General features: G+C 30.7%; 3 protein-coding genes across 4 annotated transcripts; 1 reads left to right on the top strand and 2 right to left on the bottom strand.

Moving 5' to 3' along the window:
- Positions 1–3,117, top strand: LOC124840009 (uncharacterized). Of its 2 annotated transcripts, none has more exons than XM_047315974.2 (2): positions 1–810; positions 2,623–3,117. In XM_047315974.2, exons 1-2 carry the CDS (start codon positions 468–470, stop codon positions 2,637–2,639), a joined length of 360 nt encoding a protein of 119 aa, XP_047171930.1. In that variant the 5' UTR covers positions 1–467; the 3' UTR covers positions 2,640–3,117. The 2 variants fall into 2 exon arrangements, with proteins under 2 accessions (XP_047171930.1, XP_047171929.1); XM_047315973.2 differs by having other exon boundaries at positions 10–810; positions 2,688–3,117.
- A 7,047-nt stretch (positions 3,118–10,164) lies between these two features.
- Positions 10,165–10,646, bottom strand: LOC124840007 (uncharacterized). Its single transcript, XM_047315971.2, has one exon. The coding sequence runs from the start codon at positions 10,541–10,543 to the stop codon at positions 10,331–10,333; it is 213 nt and encodes a 70-aa protein (XP_047171927.1). The 5' UTR covers positions 10,544–10,646; the 3' UTR covers positions 10,165–10,330.
- Positions 10,647–14,329: 3,683 nt separating this feature from the next.
- Positions 14,330–14,808, bottom strand: LOC124840008 (uncharacterized). The gene has a single exon (XM_047315972.2). The coding sequence runs from the start codon at positions 14,686–14,688 to the stop codon at positions 14,479–14,481; it is 210 nt and encodes a 69-aa protein (XP_047171928.1). The 5' UTR covers positions 14,689–14,808; the 3' UTR covers positions 14,330–14,478.
- Between the last annotated feature and the right edge of the window lie 1,136 nt (positions 14,809–15,944).

Below are 15,944 nucleotides of genomic sequence, written 5' to 3'. Positions count from 1 at the left end.
CAATCCTTTAGGTCAACTTCTGCATAGGCATATTGATGATTCATCCATTATGACCCATACCTTTCCCTTTATGCAAAACCAAAACCCAAACTTAACGCAACAGCTTTTGCCTTCAAAGCAACAACCTCTCTTATCTTCTTTCTATTCTCTTCTGTCATTTCTCGCCTGCATACATTAATCACTTTCCCTTACCCTCCCTCTGTTTTCCCCATAATCATCTTCATTACAGCACTCCCAACAAATAAAACGACAAAGTCTCATTAGTTGCAACATCCCATAACCAAATACACCACAATTTCTCCCTTCCCCAAACCTAACCTTATCACAGTACATCAATCGTGTTTTATTTCTCATCTCCCTCGTTTCTATAAATACCATTTTTCATTTCAATTAAATCACTATCCCAATTTTTTCTTCTTGTTGCGTCTTTTTTTCTTCTAATTCCCATCATTTTCTTTTTATCGAAAATGAACACCATGAGAGGACCGGAAGATCAGCAATCTAGGGTTTTCTGTGAGCTGTCGGCTCTGGTCTTCAACCTCCTCCGCTCTCCGCCGCTCATGCCGGAGTCTCCGCCCAGGCGCCCAACGGCGGGGGCTCAGATAACGCCGGCAGGGTTCGCATCGCTGCTTCTGGGGATTTCGGTGGCTCTCATGCTCTGCGGATCGGTTACTTTTTTCATCGGGTTTATGTTGATGCCGTGGGTTCTCGGATTGATGATGGTTTTCTACGTCGCTGCCATCGTTTCCGCTCTCTCCGTTCTGGGGCGTTCCATTCTCTGTTTTGCCTCGCCGCGTAAGGATCTTCCTGGTAAGGAATACTATAATTTGTTACTTATTTATTTGCTGCAGAAATTTAGGTTCTCTTTGTCAATCTATTATCCGTAGAATCAAAGGAATCCATGATAGATATTTTCCAGATAGGATGGTGTGGCAAATCATTCAGGATAGGACTCATTACTTATCTTTTTAGTTGTCTGATCTCTTTTGTTTGTGTTCTATTCTGTTAGGACCCAAGAGGAAGTTTCCCAGTTATTTTGTGTGTCAGGTTCTCCAAAAAAAAAATCATTTTCCTAAAAATTGAACTAAGTGCAATAAACTTCTCATTTATAAAAAAGGGCATTACAGGTGAATTGAATATTGGGTTCAGTGATATATGCATAAGAAAGGGCATTACAAACTCTTCACAAGCTCATTAATTATAAATTTCACGTGCCAGCACATCTCTTCTCAAGCTTATATTTGTCTGTTATGTTTCCTGTGCATCTACCTGCTCTATATGCATTTAGATTTGCTGGAGTTTTGGACAATTTAGTTTAAAGGCTATCAAGGAAGTTGCTCTAAACTTTTTTTCCTTATCTGGATTCTTTTGTTCCGTATGGTCTTTTTCAGTGGTTGTTTTCCTTTTCGCATCTGGCTTGTTTGAGCTTCTCAGGTTAGAATTCGAAGTTATAGATTCATGGGTACCTTGTTACACTTGTGTGTCTTATTGACCCATTTGCTAAAGATTAAGGATACAAGCCATAAGATATTTCAACTGTACTTATTGATTGCCTTATAACAACCCCAGTTCCTGGGAAATTGGCAATAGCCATATCACATATAGATAGTGTTATTACATAGCCGAATGTGTATCCTGTAAAAACTTTAAGAGTACTTTATAAACTTCAAATCTTCAATCACCAAAGTAATTAATAAACACTTTGACATTCAAGTTAGCTTAAGGATTAATAAACAATAAATGTAATAATTAATGAACATTCTCTACTTACCATATAAAATGTGTTATTTATACAACTTGACCCATTAGTTCAAATACCTGTTAGTTTCTGTAGAATATTGTGAGTACGTTGCTTGTGTGATGTCGTGCTGGTCAAGTAGGGATAGATCGGACGGGTCTTATACTGATAAGACCAAGGGACACTTGGTCATATACAGTACACCAGTCCTAGGCTTTACGTGTTGTATGTTAAAGACTTGCGAAAAGCTTCAAGATACTGTGTATTAGGGGTCGGTCATCAGTACCTACTTACTGGTCATGATACTGGTAGTTGATTGCCGTGTTATTTACAAAGAAAAATTACGTTTATTTGGTTACGTGGCCTTATAGGTATAGATAGGTTGCAATTCAGCATCTGTAGATGCTGAGTTTGCTATTGACAGACAGGAAAAGAATGTAGCAGACCAGCATTTTAACAATAAAGCCGCGGTGAAATTTTTGTTCATTCATTATTGTAGGTTACTGTTGTTTTGTTTTTTGAAACATATTTTTATATTATTAAGAATTCATACTTCGATGTAAAGAATTTAGGTTCAAATTCTGTGGGAGCTCCTGGAAGAGTGAAATTATGAGAATAAGATAGACGGTCTGTGTGTATGACCTTAGAAAGAATCCAATAAAAGAAATGTTAAATTCTTTTTGAATCAAGGGTTGGATCTGCAAGATTGGTTTTCTCTTAAAACAGTGAAGGAGTATAAGATACAAAAATTACATTGAAGGTATATTAATGTTGCTGAGGTTGGATAAGTTAGCAAATTCTTCCTTTTTCTGGCCAGTTTGGCAATTGCTAATTGTTAGCCTGTACGGAATTCACCATTTCTGTTGTTTATTTTGACTTAACAGCGCAGCTTATCTCTTAGATCGTATCACACACATGTTGGATCACGAGCCTATTTTTGCTGTTTCAGAGTGGAAACTTATGTGAAAAGATAAATAAGGGAGTGGACTAGTGCGATCGTAGTTATTGTGCCGGCCCCCTTGCGCAGCCTGCGGAACGAAGATCACTGAACTTCTCTGACCAGAAGCAGGAGTTTTGGAACCAGGCTTTTGTGAAAAGTACTAAACTTTGTGGATATGGCTTCTCTTTTTATTACAATCAGCCAAGTTCTGAGGAATCAAGAATTGAGGACTTTCTTCCCGCTATTGTCTATTACTGTCAATTATTTTATTTGTCGTTATTTTCACTCTTGTAAATTTTGAAGTAGAGGCTTCTGAAATTCATTTCTTTTCCATTTCCAAACGTGGTATATATACACTGTAAAATTTGATATGATGACTCACGAGAAGGTTGTCTTATTACAATTTTTTATACACAAAATTGAGAATGGCTTTATTAAATTGGAGTTGGAAATTTGAGTACATTATTGGATTGAAGTTTACGATAAACTAAAATTATAGGTTTTTTTTTTTTAATTTTGGAAACGGAAGGTATTCTTTATTTGGTTTATTACGTTTGTAAACATGACCACAGCGAGGAGGAAAAAAAGGACGCCGAAGACCGATAAAGATAAAATGGATGTAATTTTATGTTGTGTAAATAAACTGATAAAGAGACTTTGTGTTTGATGGAGTAAAAAGTCGAAATGCTGGAAAATGAATAATGAATTTTACACATTACGTTTGTAAAACTATGTACAATCATAGTTTTACACATTACGTAAAAGGTCACACTCTTATAAAGATAAAATTGTATTTCTGGCGTCTCTTAGTTACAAATTTTCCTTGCATAAAAATTTGAACGAACAATTTTTTCTTTTTACCTGACACATTGTTTTTATTTAAATTTTATTTTTATACATCATCTTAAACCACCTGCACCGAATACAAAATCCTTCCAATCAATTCAATCATTCTTTTTACCCCACCATCATTAATCTCAAATTTCTTTACATAAGAAAGGTTTTATTAAACTTTACGTCTTCTTACATACCCAACGTCTAAACATAATATTTTTATTAACCCATTAGACACTACTTTGTGAAAATATTTTGGAAACAATATTCATGCTCTTCCTCCCCCTCATTTAATGTTTTCTTGTGTACTTCAATTAGTATAAGAGTTTATCTTAAAATCCAGTTCTTAACAGAACTTGAGAAGAGGATCATGATCATATTGAAAAACATAGGACATAGTTTCAAAACTATTCCATTTGAAAAAAATTATTTACCAAGGACAATGAAGGATCACAAGATATGTGTGACATTGTGAAGATGAAAAATCTCCTTTCAAATGAGTTGAACATATACTTAGTCAATTTTTAAAGATAGTCATGTCTAAAATGTTTCCTCTAGAAAACACAAACATGATATGTTGATGAATAGTCAATATGACAACAAATACATTTGGAAAATCCTCACAAGATAAAGCAACAAGGACAAGCTTGACTAATACAAGGTCAGAGCTAAATATTCTCTTCATGCAGACACTAACATATAAAGATTCATAAAGGTGTCAGGTCAGGAAGATGAGATACTTGAAGGAGAAAAGGAGATCCGTCCATTAATATCGTCTGATAAAGATAAATATTTAATGCAATTGGTGACATCAACTAACATGTCATGACCACTCTTAGACACGAAAAATGCTAAGCTATTTTTTCTCACATAGGAAGAATGATCTGACAACCTCAAGACATTGAGAGAAAAAACATGAAGGAAAGCAACTCTTGAATACTATAATGTCAAAAGAGTAAGACCTCTAAATCCCTAAATTAGTAATAGTACATTGCATGTAGTATATTTAAAGTCTCAGACACATTGTCTAGAAACTCATTTTATAACATAAGTTTAAGACAGATATTCTAAGGGACACAATATACGTGCATAACATCATTCAATGCTTAGCCTAAAGCAAATCGACCCAATAGAAGCCCTCTAAAAATAAAATTTGACAAAGCGTTTGAATATAAAAAAGCCTTATACCACATTAAATACGTCATGATTGCCTTCGATATCTGACATTTACCTCCAAGATTTATTTGTTATCCCAAACACTAAAAAGCTAGAATCTCAATTGTTTTATGCTTCCTAGGAAATCTTGAAACACTCCTCTCACTACGAACCTTCAAAAACCCTAATCTATTCAAAACTATTTCTCTTCCAAAGAAAGATACCTCATCCTTCATCGTGGTCGCGGAACAAGAAAATGGTATCTCCATCAATGAAGTTTATGAAAGTGCAAAGCGTGTCTCTGTCACTCATGCCTCTAAAGAAAAACGATAAGGCTCTACAATGAAGACTGGGTAGATCTTGTAGACCTTAGAGCATATGGATGTAAACTCGTGCAAGATGTTCATCATTGTAGCGTTGCAAATTTCTTTGATTGGGATACTCCAATATTGACAGACTTGGTAAGACAGTTTTGGACAATGTAGAATTATAGTCCAACGAGCTTGTCTTCAAGGTTATTGGAAGAGAAGTGATTGTAAATATTGAAGCAATTGCTGCTACAATCGAATGCCCAAGGTATGACAACTGCTACTTTAAAGGATGAGATCAAATATACACTGCAAGAGGAACCATTGAACGATCACTATACGAGGAAAACTTCAAAAGGGGATTTGTTGGCAAAGAGATTATGCATGAAAACCGCTAAGATTATTCATGGCATCTACTCCAAGACCTTTCTACATGAAATTGTGAACCATATGATAGATATGGAAACCATACTTAAAGAAAACTTTATCCAATTATATTATTTCGAGTAATAAAATAATGAAGGAAATGTCTCTAATATTTTCTCACTTCTAATAATACTTTTTATTTTAATTTATTGTAATAAGTATATAATAATATATATTATTATTATCTAGTCATAACATCTAATTATATATAATAATATCTCAATATATCATTTAAAATATGTACAATATATAATAATAATAATATCTCTTTTAAATATTTAAATCCATCAAAATTATATCTTTTATTTTCTTTCAACTATTATATTTTTAAGATCCTATTTTCCTGGGTCTTACATTACACGATTGTTAATTAGTATATGCTATCAAGAGGTGACACAAGTTGTTTTATCCAAAAGTTTAATATTTTTATTAGAATTTTACTTGTATATATATTTTTATTAGAATTTTGATTAATATGCTTCTGACAGTTTGGATGAATGTGGTATAAGTTTTTTCACGGACTAATCTGCTAACCTACAATATGTGGGTCCCTCTTATTTTTCTTCTCTTTTTTTAAATTGATTTTCCTTATCTTCTTGTTGAATACAGCAACGGTTTCCATAAAAATTTGAAAACGAATTCAATGATTTTTTCGAAGGAAAGTAACTTAGTTAATTTTTATGTTTAAGTAACTTAGTTGTAACTAATAAATTCCTCAATCTTATCACTTATCCATCAAAGTTAATTGTTTCATCTTTTAACTTATTAATAATTTCTCATAAATATGTAGCCAAGGTTAAGCATTTCCAGAATCTACATAAATCAACACCTCAAAGTGTCGAAAATACTATAACTCAAGCTTTAGGTGTTACTAATACGTTTGATATACTCTAATTATAGGTTGTCCTTTCTACTCTTAAGTGTCATAGAAAGTGTATGAGTTCTTCCATACACTTCAAAATTACACTCATGTTATTGATTATTTTAATATTTTTGTTTTATGATTTCAAGAAGATGATGATGCAAATGAGCTCGAGTCTCCTTTGAATACAATAGGATCATCTCGTTAACAATATTTAGAGATTTTATAATGTTTTTTAAGATAAAACTATATTTAGTCTATGTATTTTGAGTAATTATGGATTAAGTTATAATTATGTTTCAATTTAACTTACTTTTATGTACTATGGTGTTTTTGATAATGGAATGTTTTAATGATATATATTTGAACACTTTAGTAAAAGAAGTTTGTCATGTTTCTTTATTTCCTACAGTATTTAAATCTTATTACAAATAAATATGGTTAACAAAAATGTAATTATCTCAATGGTGACATTGTCATGTAACGCAAGCAAAACAAAATAGTAAACTTATAAACTAAATAATACAAACTAGGCAGCTTAAAACCTTTATATTATAATTGTCAAATTGAATTCGGTAAAAATGAGAAAAATGGGGGTAATCATGACAGTAAAATAGTTGAAAATAAAAGAAGTTTCAAAGTTCTACAAAATAATAGTCATTAATAAAAGAGTTTAAAACCCTCAAAAAAACCTGCTTAATATAAGTATGATACGAGGGGTCATTAGAAATCTCTACAAATTAATAACTACAACTCTAACTATGAGGGTTTGAAAAACCTTCAAAAGTTAATGGAAAATAAATCTCCACTAAATAATAATTTTTTTTTGAGTCTGTTGAATACATAAATGACTTCATTTTATATTTAATATATGGTGAAGAAGAAACTTAAGTTCAAATATCCTTTCCAATGTGATGAGGACCAATAAATTCAAGGTGGATGGTTTACTCCAAAGTTTTTAAATAATATTTGTAGAAAAAATATTAAGTAAGCCAAGTATCTCAACCAAGAGGAGAGCGAATTGGTTTCTCTTTGTAAAAACAAGTTCTTTAAAAATATTTTTGAAATCTTTTGAATTTTCTTGGAATGCAATTAGCAAAGAGTAAGAACAAAGTAAAAGTGTAGGGATAGAGAGATTCACGTTGTTGTTTATACTGGTTCGACCAACCTGACTACGTCTAGTCTTCTTTCAATCAACCTTAGATTGAAAAGATTCTACTATATTGATTGAGTTCTTACAAGCAAGACATACATAGATCACTCCTCTCGGTGTACTCTCCTTCCTAACTCAAAATCAACTATAGCAACCCAGAAAGATCACCCACTTTCTATCACCCTTAGAGATACCCCACTCTAAGTCAAAGAACTTCACCAAGTCCTCTTCCTGACCGCAGCAATAGGGAACACAATCAATCTTGATTGCAAATAGAAACTGATCTCCATAAATACACCTTAATGTGCATATATGATCAGTAGTATGACAACACTTAAAATCTTTAAGAATATTTGAGAATTTCTTCCAAATGTAGAAATCTTGATTCTTGGAGAGTTTCAAGACGTTCTTGCAATTAAAATCTCAACAAACAAATTATATATTAAGAAATTTCCTATAAGTTTATGATTTGCAATGACAATAAATAAAAGTTAAGGATCAACTTTGTCAAAAGTTAGATTTTATCTTCCTCGAACATTGTTAAGACATCGACAATTCTATTTAGCACTTTTTAAAAGTGAAAACAAAACAAAGGTTGAAAATATAATTGTAGATGAAAATAAGAATGTAACCAATACAACCAAAAGTGTGGTTTACAAATAAATATTTGAAAATCTTTATTATCAGGTATACAAATAAATCTTATATTCTTAAGATTATTTTAGAACTACTGTGTTTGATTGTTTTTTGAATTCCATTTTAAATATAATAAATTTTATCTCTTATATAAGTGCAAATGACAATGGAATTCTACGCAATGATTACTACCAGTAGTTTTGTCATGATTGTGGATGTTCATATAAGATTTCCAATACACTTTAAATCTTATATTTTGGTAACTTCAATTTATTTGATCAGTGATCGGATGCATATCATTGATCTGGACTTGGTTTCTAAGTTTACCATCAGATATAATTCATTTAGGAAAATAATTTTGTTTACTCATTGTTTATTTTAATATCAATGTTGATAGTTATTGGTGCAAATGAAACAAATTGATTTGTTGCTGATAATTTGTCATAGGCAATTAATTAATTTCTTCAATTAATTAGGCAAGCACTTGTTGATTTACCATATTCATGATTATGGCTATTGAATTGCTTAACCTTAAAAATAATTCACATGGAAGTTCTTAATTTTTAATTTCTTCATTTAGTTTTAATTATTGTTATAAAAAAGAAAATACATTTTGCTCACCAAAAGACAAAAGACAACCTTAACAACCTCGACAAGAGACAAACTTACAGTAACTTTCTATTTTTTGGTTGACCACCTTACATATCTCTGCATGTAAGATCTTTTTGATGTATATATCTATCATTTTTTCACAACATTTGTTTATCGCCATGATGTAAAGAAAGCTTTTGTATTTTTAACAAAAAGATCTTTAATTCAACCAAATAAGTCCCACAGTTATCTACATCATACCAAACAAACTGACAATAATCCAGACCACAACAGACCATCCCAACAGTCATAACATAAGAAGCCTGACAGTAATCTGGACCAAACCAAACCAACCCAACAATCATCCACACCATATAAGAATAGCCCGAAAATCACGACACTAAAAACCCATCAGTCCTCCAAACCACACTACAACAACTCGGCATGGATCCACACCGAACCAGAATAGCCCAACAATTATCTAGATAAGAAAAACCAGCTTGGCCGTAATCCAGAACAGCACGACAAACTTGCGAATATTACATTTCATGACAGAGAAAAATAAAAAATGGAGGACTAGCAAAAAGCAAGTACAGCCCGATTAAAATTGTTCTTAAAGAAACAAAAAAGACTTGTCTTAAAAATGAACCCCGTGCGGATCAAAATACTAGTTTATTATATCCAATGCATTGTTTTGCTTATTGGGAAAATGACGTTTTGCAGCATTTGTCATTAGATTTTGTAAAGTATTTTCATAGATCAAGGAATACTATTATTGAAGTTCAATGATTTGATATAAATATTATTTTTACTATTATCATTATTGGTAAAAATATTATTTATAGAATATTTATTCTAAGAATGGACTTGATTCCTTTTAATCCAGAATTTCCTTCTAGATATATCTCTATGTTGCACAATGATAATAAACAAGAGTAAAGGTAAATCTCTTTAAAGTTGGAATTTATCTTTCATGTCAATATTCACACATACCAATTATATGTCACAGTTTCTTTAATTAAAACAAAGAAATACTTGAAATTAATTATTTTGGATGAAATTGAAATTTAACCATATCTAGAAATGTGATTTACAACAAAATATTTGAAAATCCTTAAAATCACATTAGTAGAACCGTAAATAATACATATAACATTCACTCAAACATATTTATTTATCATAATTAAAATTGCAATTTTTTATTAAATAAAATGTAGGTATACAAAGTTCATCATGATTTATAAATTATTGTAAATTGATTTTCAAATGAATAAGTTTTATATAGAACTTACATTTCAGTTTTATTCTTAGAGAACGTTTGTTTATATATATATATATATATATATATATATATATATATATATATATATATATATATATATTAAAATATTCATTTTATTTTGTTAGCACAACGTGTATTTAAAGGTTCTAATTACATAAGAACACTATATGTTTTTTATCAATTAAAACTTACATAACATATGTAATAAATGAAAAAAATTGTTGCATGATAGATGAAGATAAAATGAAAGAAGAAATTAAACTAAGCCATGAATCCTTGATGACATCTTAAGGGTTACGTGAGGAGAAAACAATTGAAAGCAGAGTGAAGAAGGAGAAAAAGGAAAAGAGAAATCATAGAGAAAAAAAGAAAAGAAATGGTGGGAGATTGGTAGGAGATGATTGATTATCCAGAGTAAATGTGCACGCCAATGGCAAGTAGAAAGATGGTGATGAGTCCAAAGAAGATGATGGTGTGGACTAAGATAGATAGACCACTAGTTTGCATGCTCCCAAAAGCCACCACTTTGCCCTTGGCTGGAAGCTGAAACAGTAGCCCTGGACTTAACAGCACAAACAGCACCACTGATATCACCACTGGACCCCAATCTGCTGCCATCTCAACAAGTATCTAGCAACTTCTTTTAGATGTTAATCACCTCTTCACCAATCTCTCACTTTTTCTATGAACTCACTGAACCTGATGAGTTCCTTTGTAAGCCCCAGGCTTGTTAAATAGGAAACTCAACAATGATTCTGATCTATTCAAGGAAGGAAGAAAGGTATCATTCATTCTGATCTGCCTTGCATGTTGATGCAATCGACAGCATAACTTGTTAGCGCATCCTTGAATCTCGCGTTGCTTTTCTTTAAGGACAACTTTTCTTCACGTCTTAAGATTCTTCCCTTCGTTTCCAATCACCTCACATTTCTCCTATTCCTTTATTCTTATTTGAAAGGCTTTTTTATTGTTAAAAATGATAAAAAAATATCAATTTGATTTCTTTCTACAAAAATATTTTACAAAAACACAATAAATATATTTCTAAAAATATATTTGTTGTTTCTTTAAGAAAAATAATTATAAAATTTTATATATATTTCTATTACACTTCATAGTCTCCATGATTATTAGTTGAAACAGTTTAAATATTTTCTTTTTCTATTATCTTAAATGTATTTTAAGAATAAAATTCTAAAATGGATAATATTTCTAATGTGTGGTGATTCACTTATATTGGAACATTATCTATTGAAATTTGTATATGCATATTCCATTACCTAACTTAATAAACTTAACTAGCCTTTTTCTGTTTTAACATGTAAATTTAAATATATCGTACGCGTGAAATAAAAAATTGATTTCATTTATTTTGTATATTGAAAAGTAATGTAACCTCCGTTCCTTACGTTTAAGTCTTTATTTGATAAATTTAAGGATAGATTACATTTTCTTCATACAGAAAATAACTACCTATGGGACATTTTACGGACCTATCGACTAGAACAAAAATAATAAGATCATATCAACTTTTAAAGACAAATTTAATGGGTTCACTAAAATTATAGGTATAAAACATAATTAGTTATGAAAACAGGAACAAAATATATTCTTTTGTTAATAATTTAAGGGTTAAATATGTTTTTAGTCCCTAAATTATTGGCCGTTTCTGGTTTTCGTCCCTCTTTCAAAGTAAGGTACGATTTGGTCCTCATTCTTTAGAAAAACGTTCGTTTTAGTCCTCAAAATTTTGTTTTTAGTCCTCGTTTTAGTCCTCAAAACGTTCGTTTTTTCGACTAAAACGAACGTTTTTTAAAGATTGAGGACCAAATCGTACCTTACTTTGGAAGAGGGACGAAAACCAGAAACGGTCAATAGTTTAGGGACTAAAAACATATTTAACCCATAATTTAAAGATGAAAAATATATTTAATTATTATTTTTATTATTTCTAACCAATAAATTCATTATAGATTTGTCATAGTGCAAGTGAACAAATTATAGTGATGATGGAATTCATTCCCTCTTGAACTTAGATATATTGACATAAATTATAAGACTCATTTCTAAGCCTTATTTTGTTGGAAACAACCACAGCAAAATGCGATGCGAAGAAAGTTAAAAAAAATTTGAAGTCATACAACATAAAAGGCAGTTAAAACTTCATCTGTATCTTTATCGAATTCAATATAATTAATCCTATTCACCCACATAATTGTTTATGTCATAAATGTTTTGTTAATGTTTATGTATATATATCAATTATGTTGAGAAGGTAATCAATTATACGTACATAAAACATTCACATTTCCAATTATGATATAATAAATAGTTAAAATAATAAACAAAATAAAAGTAATTAATTTAAATATATATTTCTTAAATTAATTTATTTGAAATATAATTTTTTATTTGTTAAAATTTGGTAATAATTTTTTTATTTTTATTTGACTTTTTTAATTCTAATTTATATTTAAAACTTCATTTTTATATCAAATTAGTTTTAAAAAATCATCTGATAATTTAACTTTTTAAATATATACCAAAAAGAAATACTTTATTACATCAATCACATTTTACAAATTAATGGGACAACCGTCAAGGAATTAAGAAGGGTTAATTTGAGAATTTTAATAGTACATTATTTTCCTATATTATAGATATAATGATGACCAAAGCTTTATCGAGAACAGGGGTGTTCCTTTTCCCCTTGCTGGGAAAAACAAATCCAACTTTTATTGTTGAATTATATTTTGAACTATATATTTGAAATTAATGGCTTGGACAAATCAGATACACGTGTGGTGCCAACTCTTATTTATGCTTTGATGAATAGAAATAGCAATCGGACCTGTGCCGGTGGTATTACCTCTAAGGTGCTTCTTCATGTAACTTCAAGCTTTCTTTATGTAATTCTAACAGTTTTGTCATTCATAAATAAATATATATAAATTAATGGGACAACCGTCAAGGAATTAAGATTAACATTGACATTAAATTTATTAACATTGTGTTGGGGTTGTCCACTCTAGTAATAAAAGAACATGGTTTTTTCATTTCATATCCTTTGTCGCAAATTTAGTTAGTAAAACACTTAGACTTAAACGAACCCTAAATTACATCTTTTTTAGTGTTACATTTCTAAATTTTTGCATGAAGTTTTGTATAATATAACGAGTAGTAGAAGTAAGAAGTTAGAAAATTATGTTTTAAAATTAATATTGTGTTTGAAATTATACTCTATTATTTTATATTAAAATGTTAAAATATAAATAAAATTTTTATAAATAAGTTTTATTATTTAAAAATATATCATTTATCTAAAATCCTTTTTTTTAGAGTTTTCTTTTTCTTTATCTTATGTTTATTTGTTTAAAAACGCTAGAATGATCTTTGTGTCAAATTCTTTATTTTTTTCAATCATTTTCTTTAATATAATAAATTGATTTATTTTTCGTTTTTTAGTTTGTATGTTTTGTTTGTGCACAAGAATCATCTTAGTTTGCATATGATATTTGAATCTTTTATAAGAGTTTTTACTTATTAATAATCTTAACGATTATGTTTAAATTACTTCTAAAAACAATTAGAATTTCATGTGTATCTGACATGATATACAGGATTCATACTGCGTTAACTATTTAAACACGTTATAAAAAAAATCAAATGAACTAAAATTAATGGAAATTAGGACTTTATTAAACACCCAAATAAAATAAAAACCAAATTAAACAAAGTAAAAAAAAAAAAGAAGGAAAAACTGTATCTAAGTTTTTGAATTATTAGGAAATACAGTTTTCAATTGGATTTTGATGAAGGAATCTAGACTTTATATTTGTGAATCAGATTCGGTCACTGAAATTAAATTTAATAATTTATAACGAAAAAGACTTGTCATCATGCTTTTCCCGAGGCTTACGCCTGTTGCTAGATAATGTGGCAAAGAATGGCACGTCGTAGTCTAACCTGCATATAGTATAATTATTTCTTGCCTAAATTTTACTCATGTTATTTTCACACCCAAAATTTTTTTCACTTAAACACTACTTTAACTTTTCATTTTTATTTTTTTCATAAACAAAAAATCATGTTTTTAATGATTATTTTACCCTTAAAAATAAGTTGTCAATTAACTTTTCTCATATCAAAAAATCATTTTACAAATTTTACCTCCTTGTATCATAATGGTGATATAGAAGGAACATCTTTTGTTCATTTATTTGGTTTCTATTTAGTTTCCAATCATAACAAAAAATTCTGTCAAAGCAAACGCATACACTTTTAGCAAGTTTGATACTCAGCTATGCCATTGAAAAGTGCTAAACAGTCATTAAGAGGAAAACTGAATACAGGCACAACAACCCACCAAATTTGGTAACAATAAGAACAAAAAATAGTAAAATATAGACCCACTTGAGCGCCCCGTTTTTATTACATGCAATAAGGACAAGAATAACAAAACATGAAGAACAATGAAATAACGAACAGAAACATTGATCTATCCGAATACCCCAACAAAAGTTAGTGGCTGTGATTAAGGTGTGCAAAATGAACTAGCCGAGGTACAAGTGGATCTTAATAGCCAGCAAAAACACACATATGAAGCCAAAGTAGAGGAGGGAGTGAATGAGTACGGAAGCACCACTTGTTTGAAAGTTCCCAAACTCCACGCACCTTCCCCTCCCAGGCACCTGAAACAGCAACCCCGGAGTTAAGAGCACGAAGAGCACCAACGACACAAACACTGGACCCCAATCCGACATGTTTTCCAACTATAGTACTGTTTGGAAATGCGAATGTTTCCAAGTTTGTGTCGTGTATGCTTTGAGTGGAACACAAAATGGTGAATATATAGCGTTGTGGGGGCTTCATCGAAGGAGATTGTGTATATATAAATGCAACGTTGGAAGTTAATGAGATGTGGTTGTGGGGGAACAAATGCGGTAGGAGTTTTGGAGGATTATTACGTTATTGTGGATTCACTGCGACCTTGCATGTGGTGGATATACTTTGATATTGGAGTTGGATTAAGAATAACTTGTTTCGCATGCATGCTAATTACCATTGGGAATTCAACTTCCATCGGTTATGTGGTTCAGAAGGAAGGAATTAGAGGCTCTAATGCATTCAGTTCGCACATGTCCTACAATGATCTCATTCATTCAACTACCTTATGCTGAGCTTGCTAAAATTGCCATGCAATGTGTAAAGATGAACATCAGCAGACACTGCTGATTACTGTTGTAGTTCACTATGAAGAAAGCTTCATATTTTGGATTCTTTTAGTACAAAACAGATTGTCTCAATGTTTAAAATGTGTAAAACTCTCTAAAAAAAATGGATAGTTAAAGTCGGCAAAAAGCTGGATATAAAGAAGTAAAACTCAAAGCTAAATAAGAAATAGTATCAACGCTAAATAAGATAACAGATAATTAAGAAAAGATAAAAGATCTCAAGTAAACAAAGTTATTGAGAATACACTGCTTGCTTTATCTATTAGTGGATGTTTGTCCTCAGACTTATTTTCTCTATGAGGTAACTTCGGTGATTAGTTTTCCATTAAGTCCTTCTACAGTCTACTCTGCTAATGTTGACATTTTGGAGATCAAGATTATTCCAAGCCTTTATGGTTGTCGGAGTGATTAGGTAGATTCCGACGTTTAATTGTCGAGCTCCTTCTATGTGGCTTATGAGATATTCCGCTACTCGAACAAAGTTTGGTTATTACTTCCTGAGATGTTCTTGTTTAGAGGGATCTTTCTTTCTCTATATTTTGTCAAGTTTCTAGTTCTTTTACTCAAGTGTTACACTGTATCTCAAGTGTTGTATTATCATGAAACAATCTGTTTCACCACTACTTCTCTTACACGGGCTTCTTCCTGTACATATATAGTAAATAAATGATATCCATATCGACTTAGAAGTTTTCTTTATTATTGTTAGAATCGATGGACTTTGTTTCTCAACACCAAAAGGGAGGGGGAGGGAGCGGGATGAATTGGTGTTTTATAAAAACTTG

The sequence above is a fragment of the Vigna umbellata genome, chromosome 1 (assembly GCF_029865625.1).
Source record: "Vigna umbellata cultivar VRB3 chromosome 1, Vumbellata_1.0, whole genome shotgun sequence".
Classification (NCBI taxonomy): Eukaryota; Viridiplantae; Streptophyta; class Magnoliopsida; order Fabales; family Fabaceae; genus Vigna; species Vigna umbellata.
This window is presented reverse-complemented; position numbering and strand designations above follow the sequence as displayed.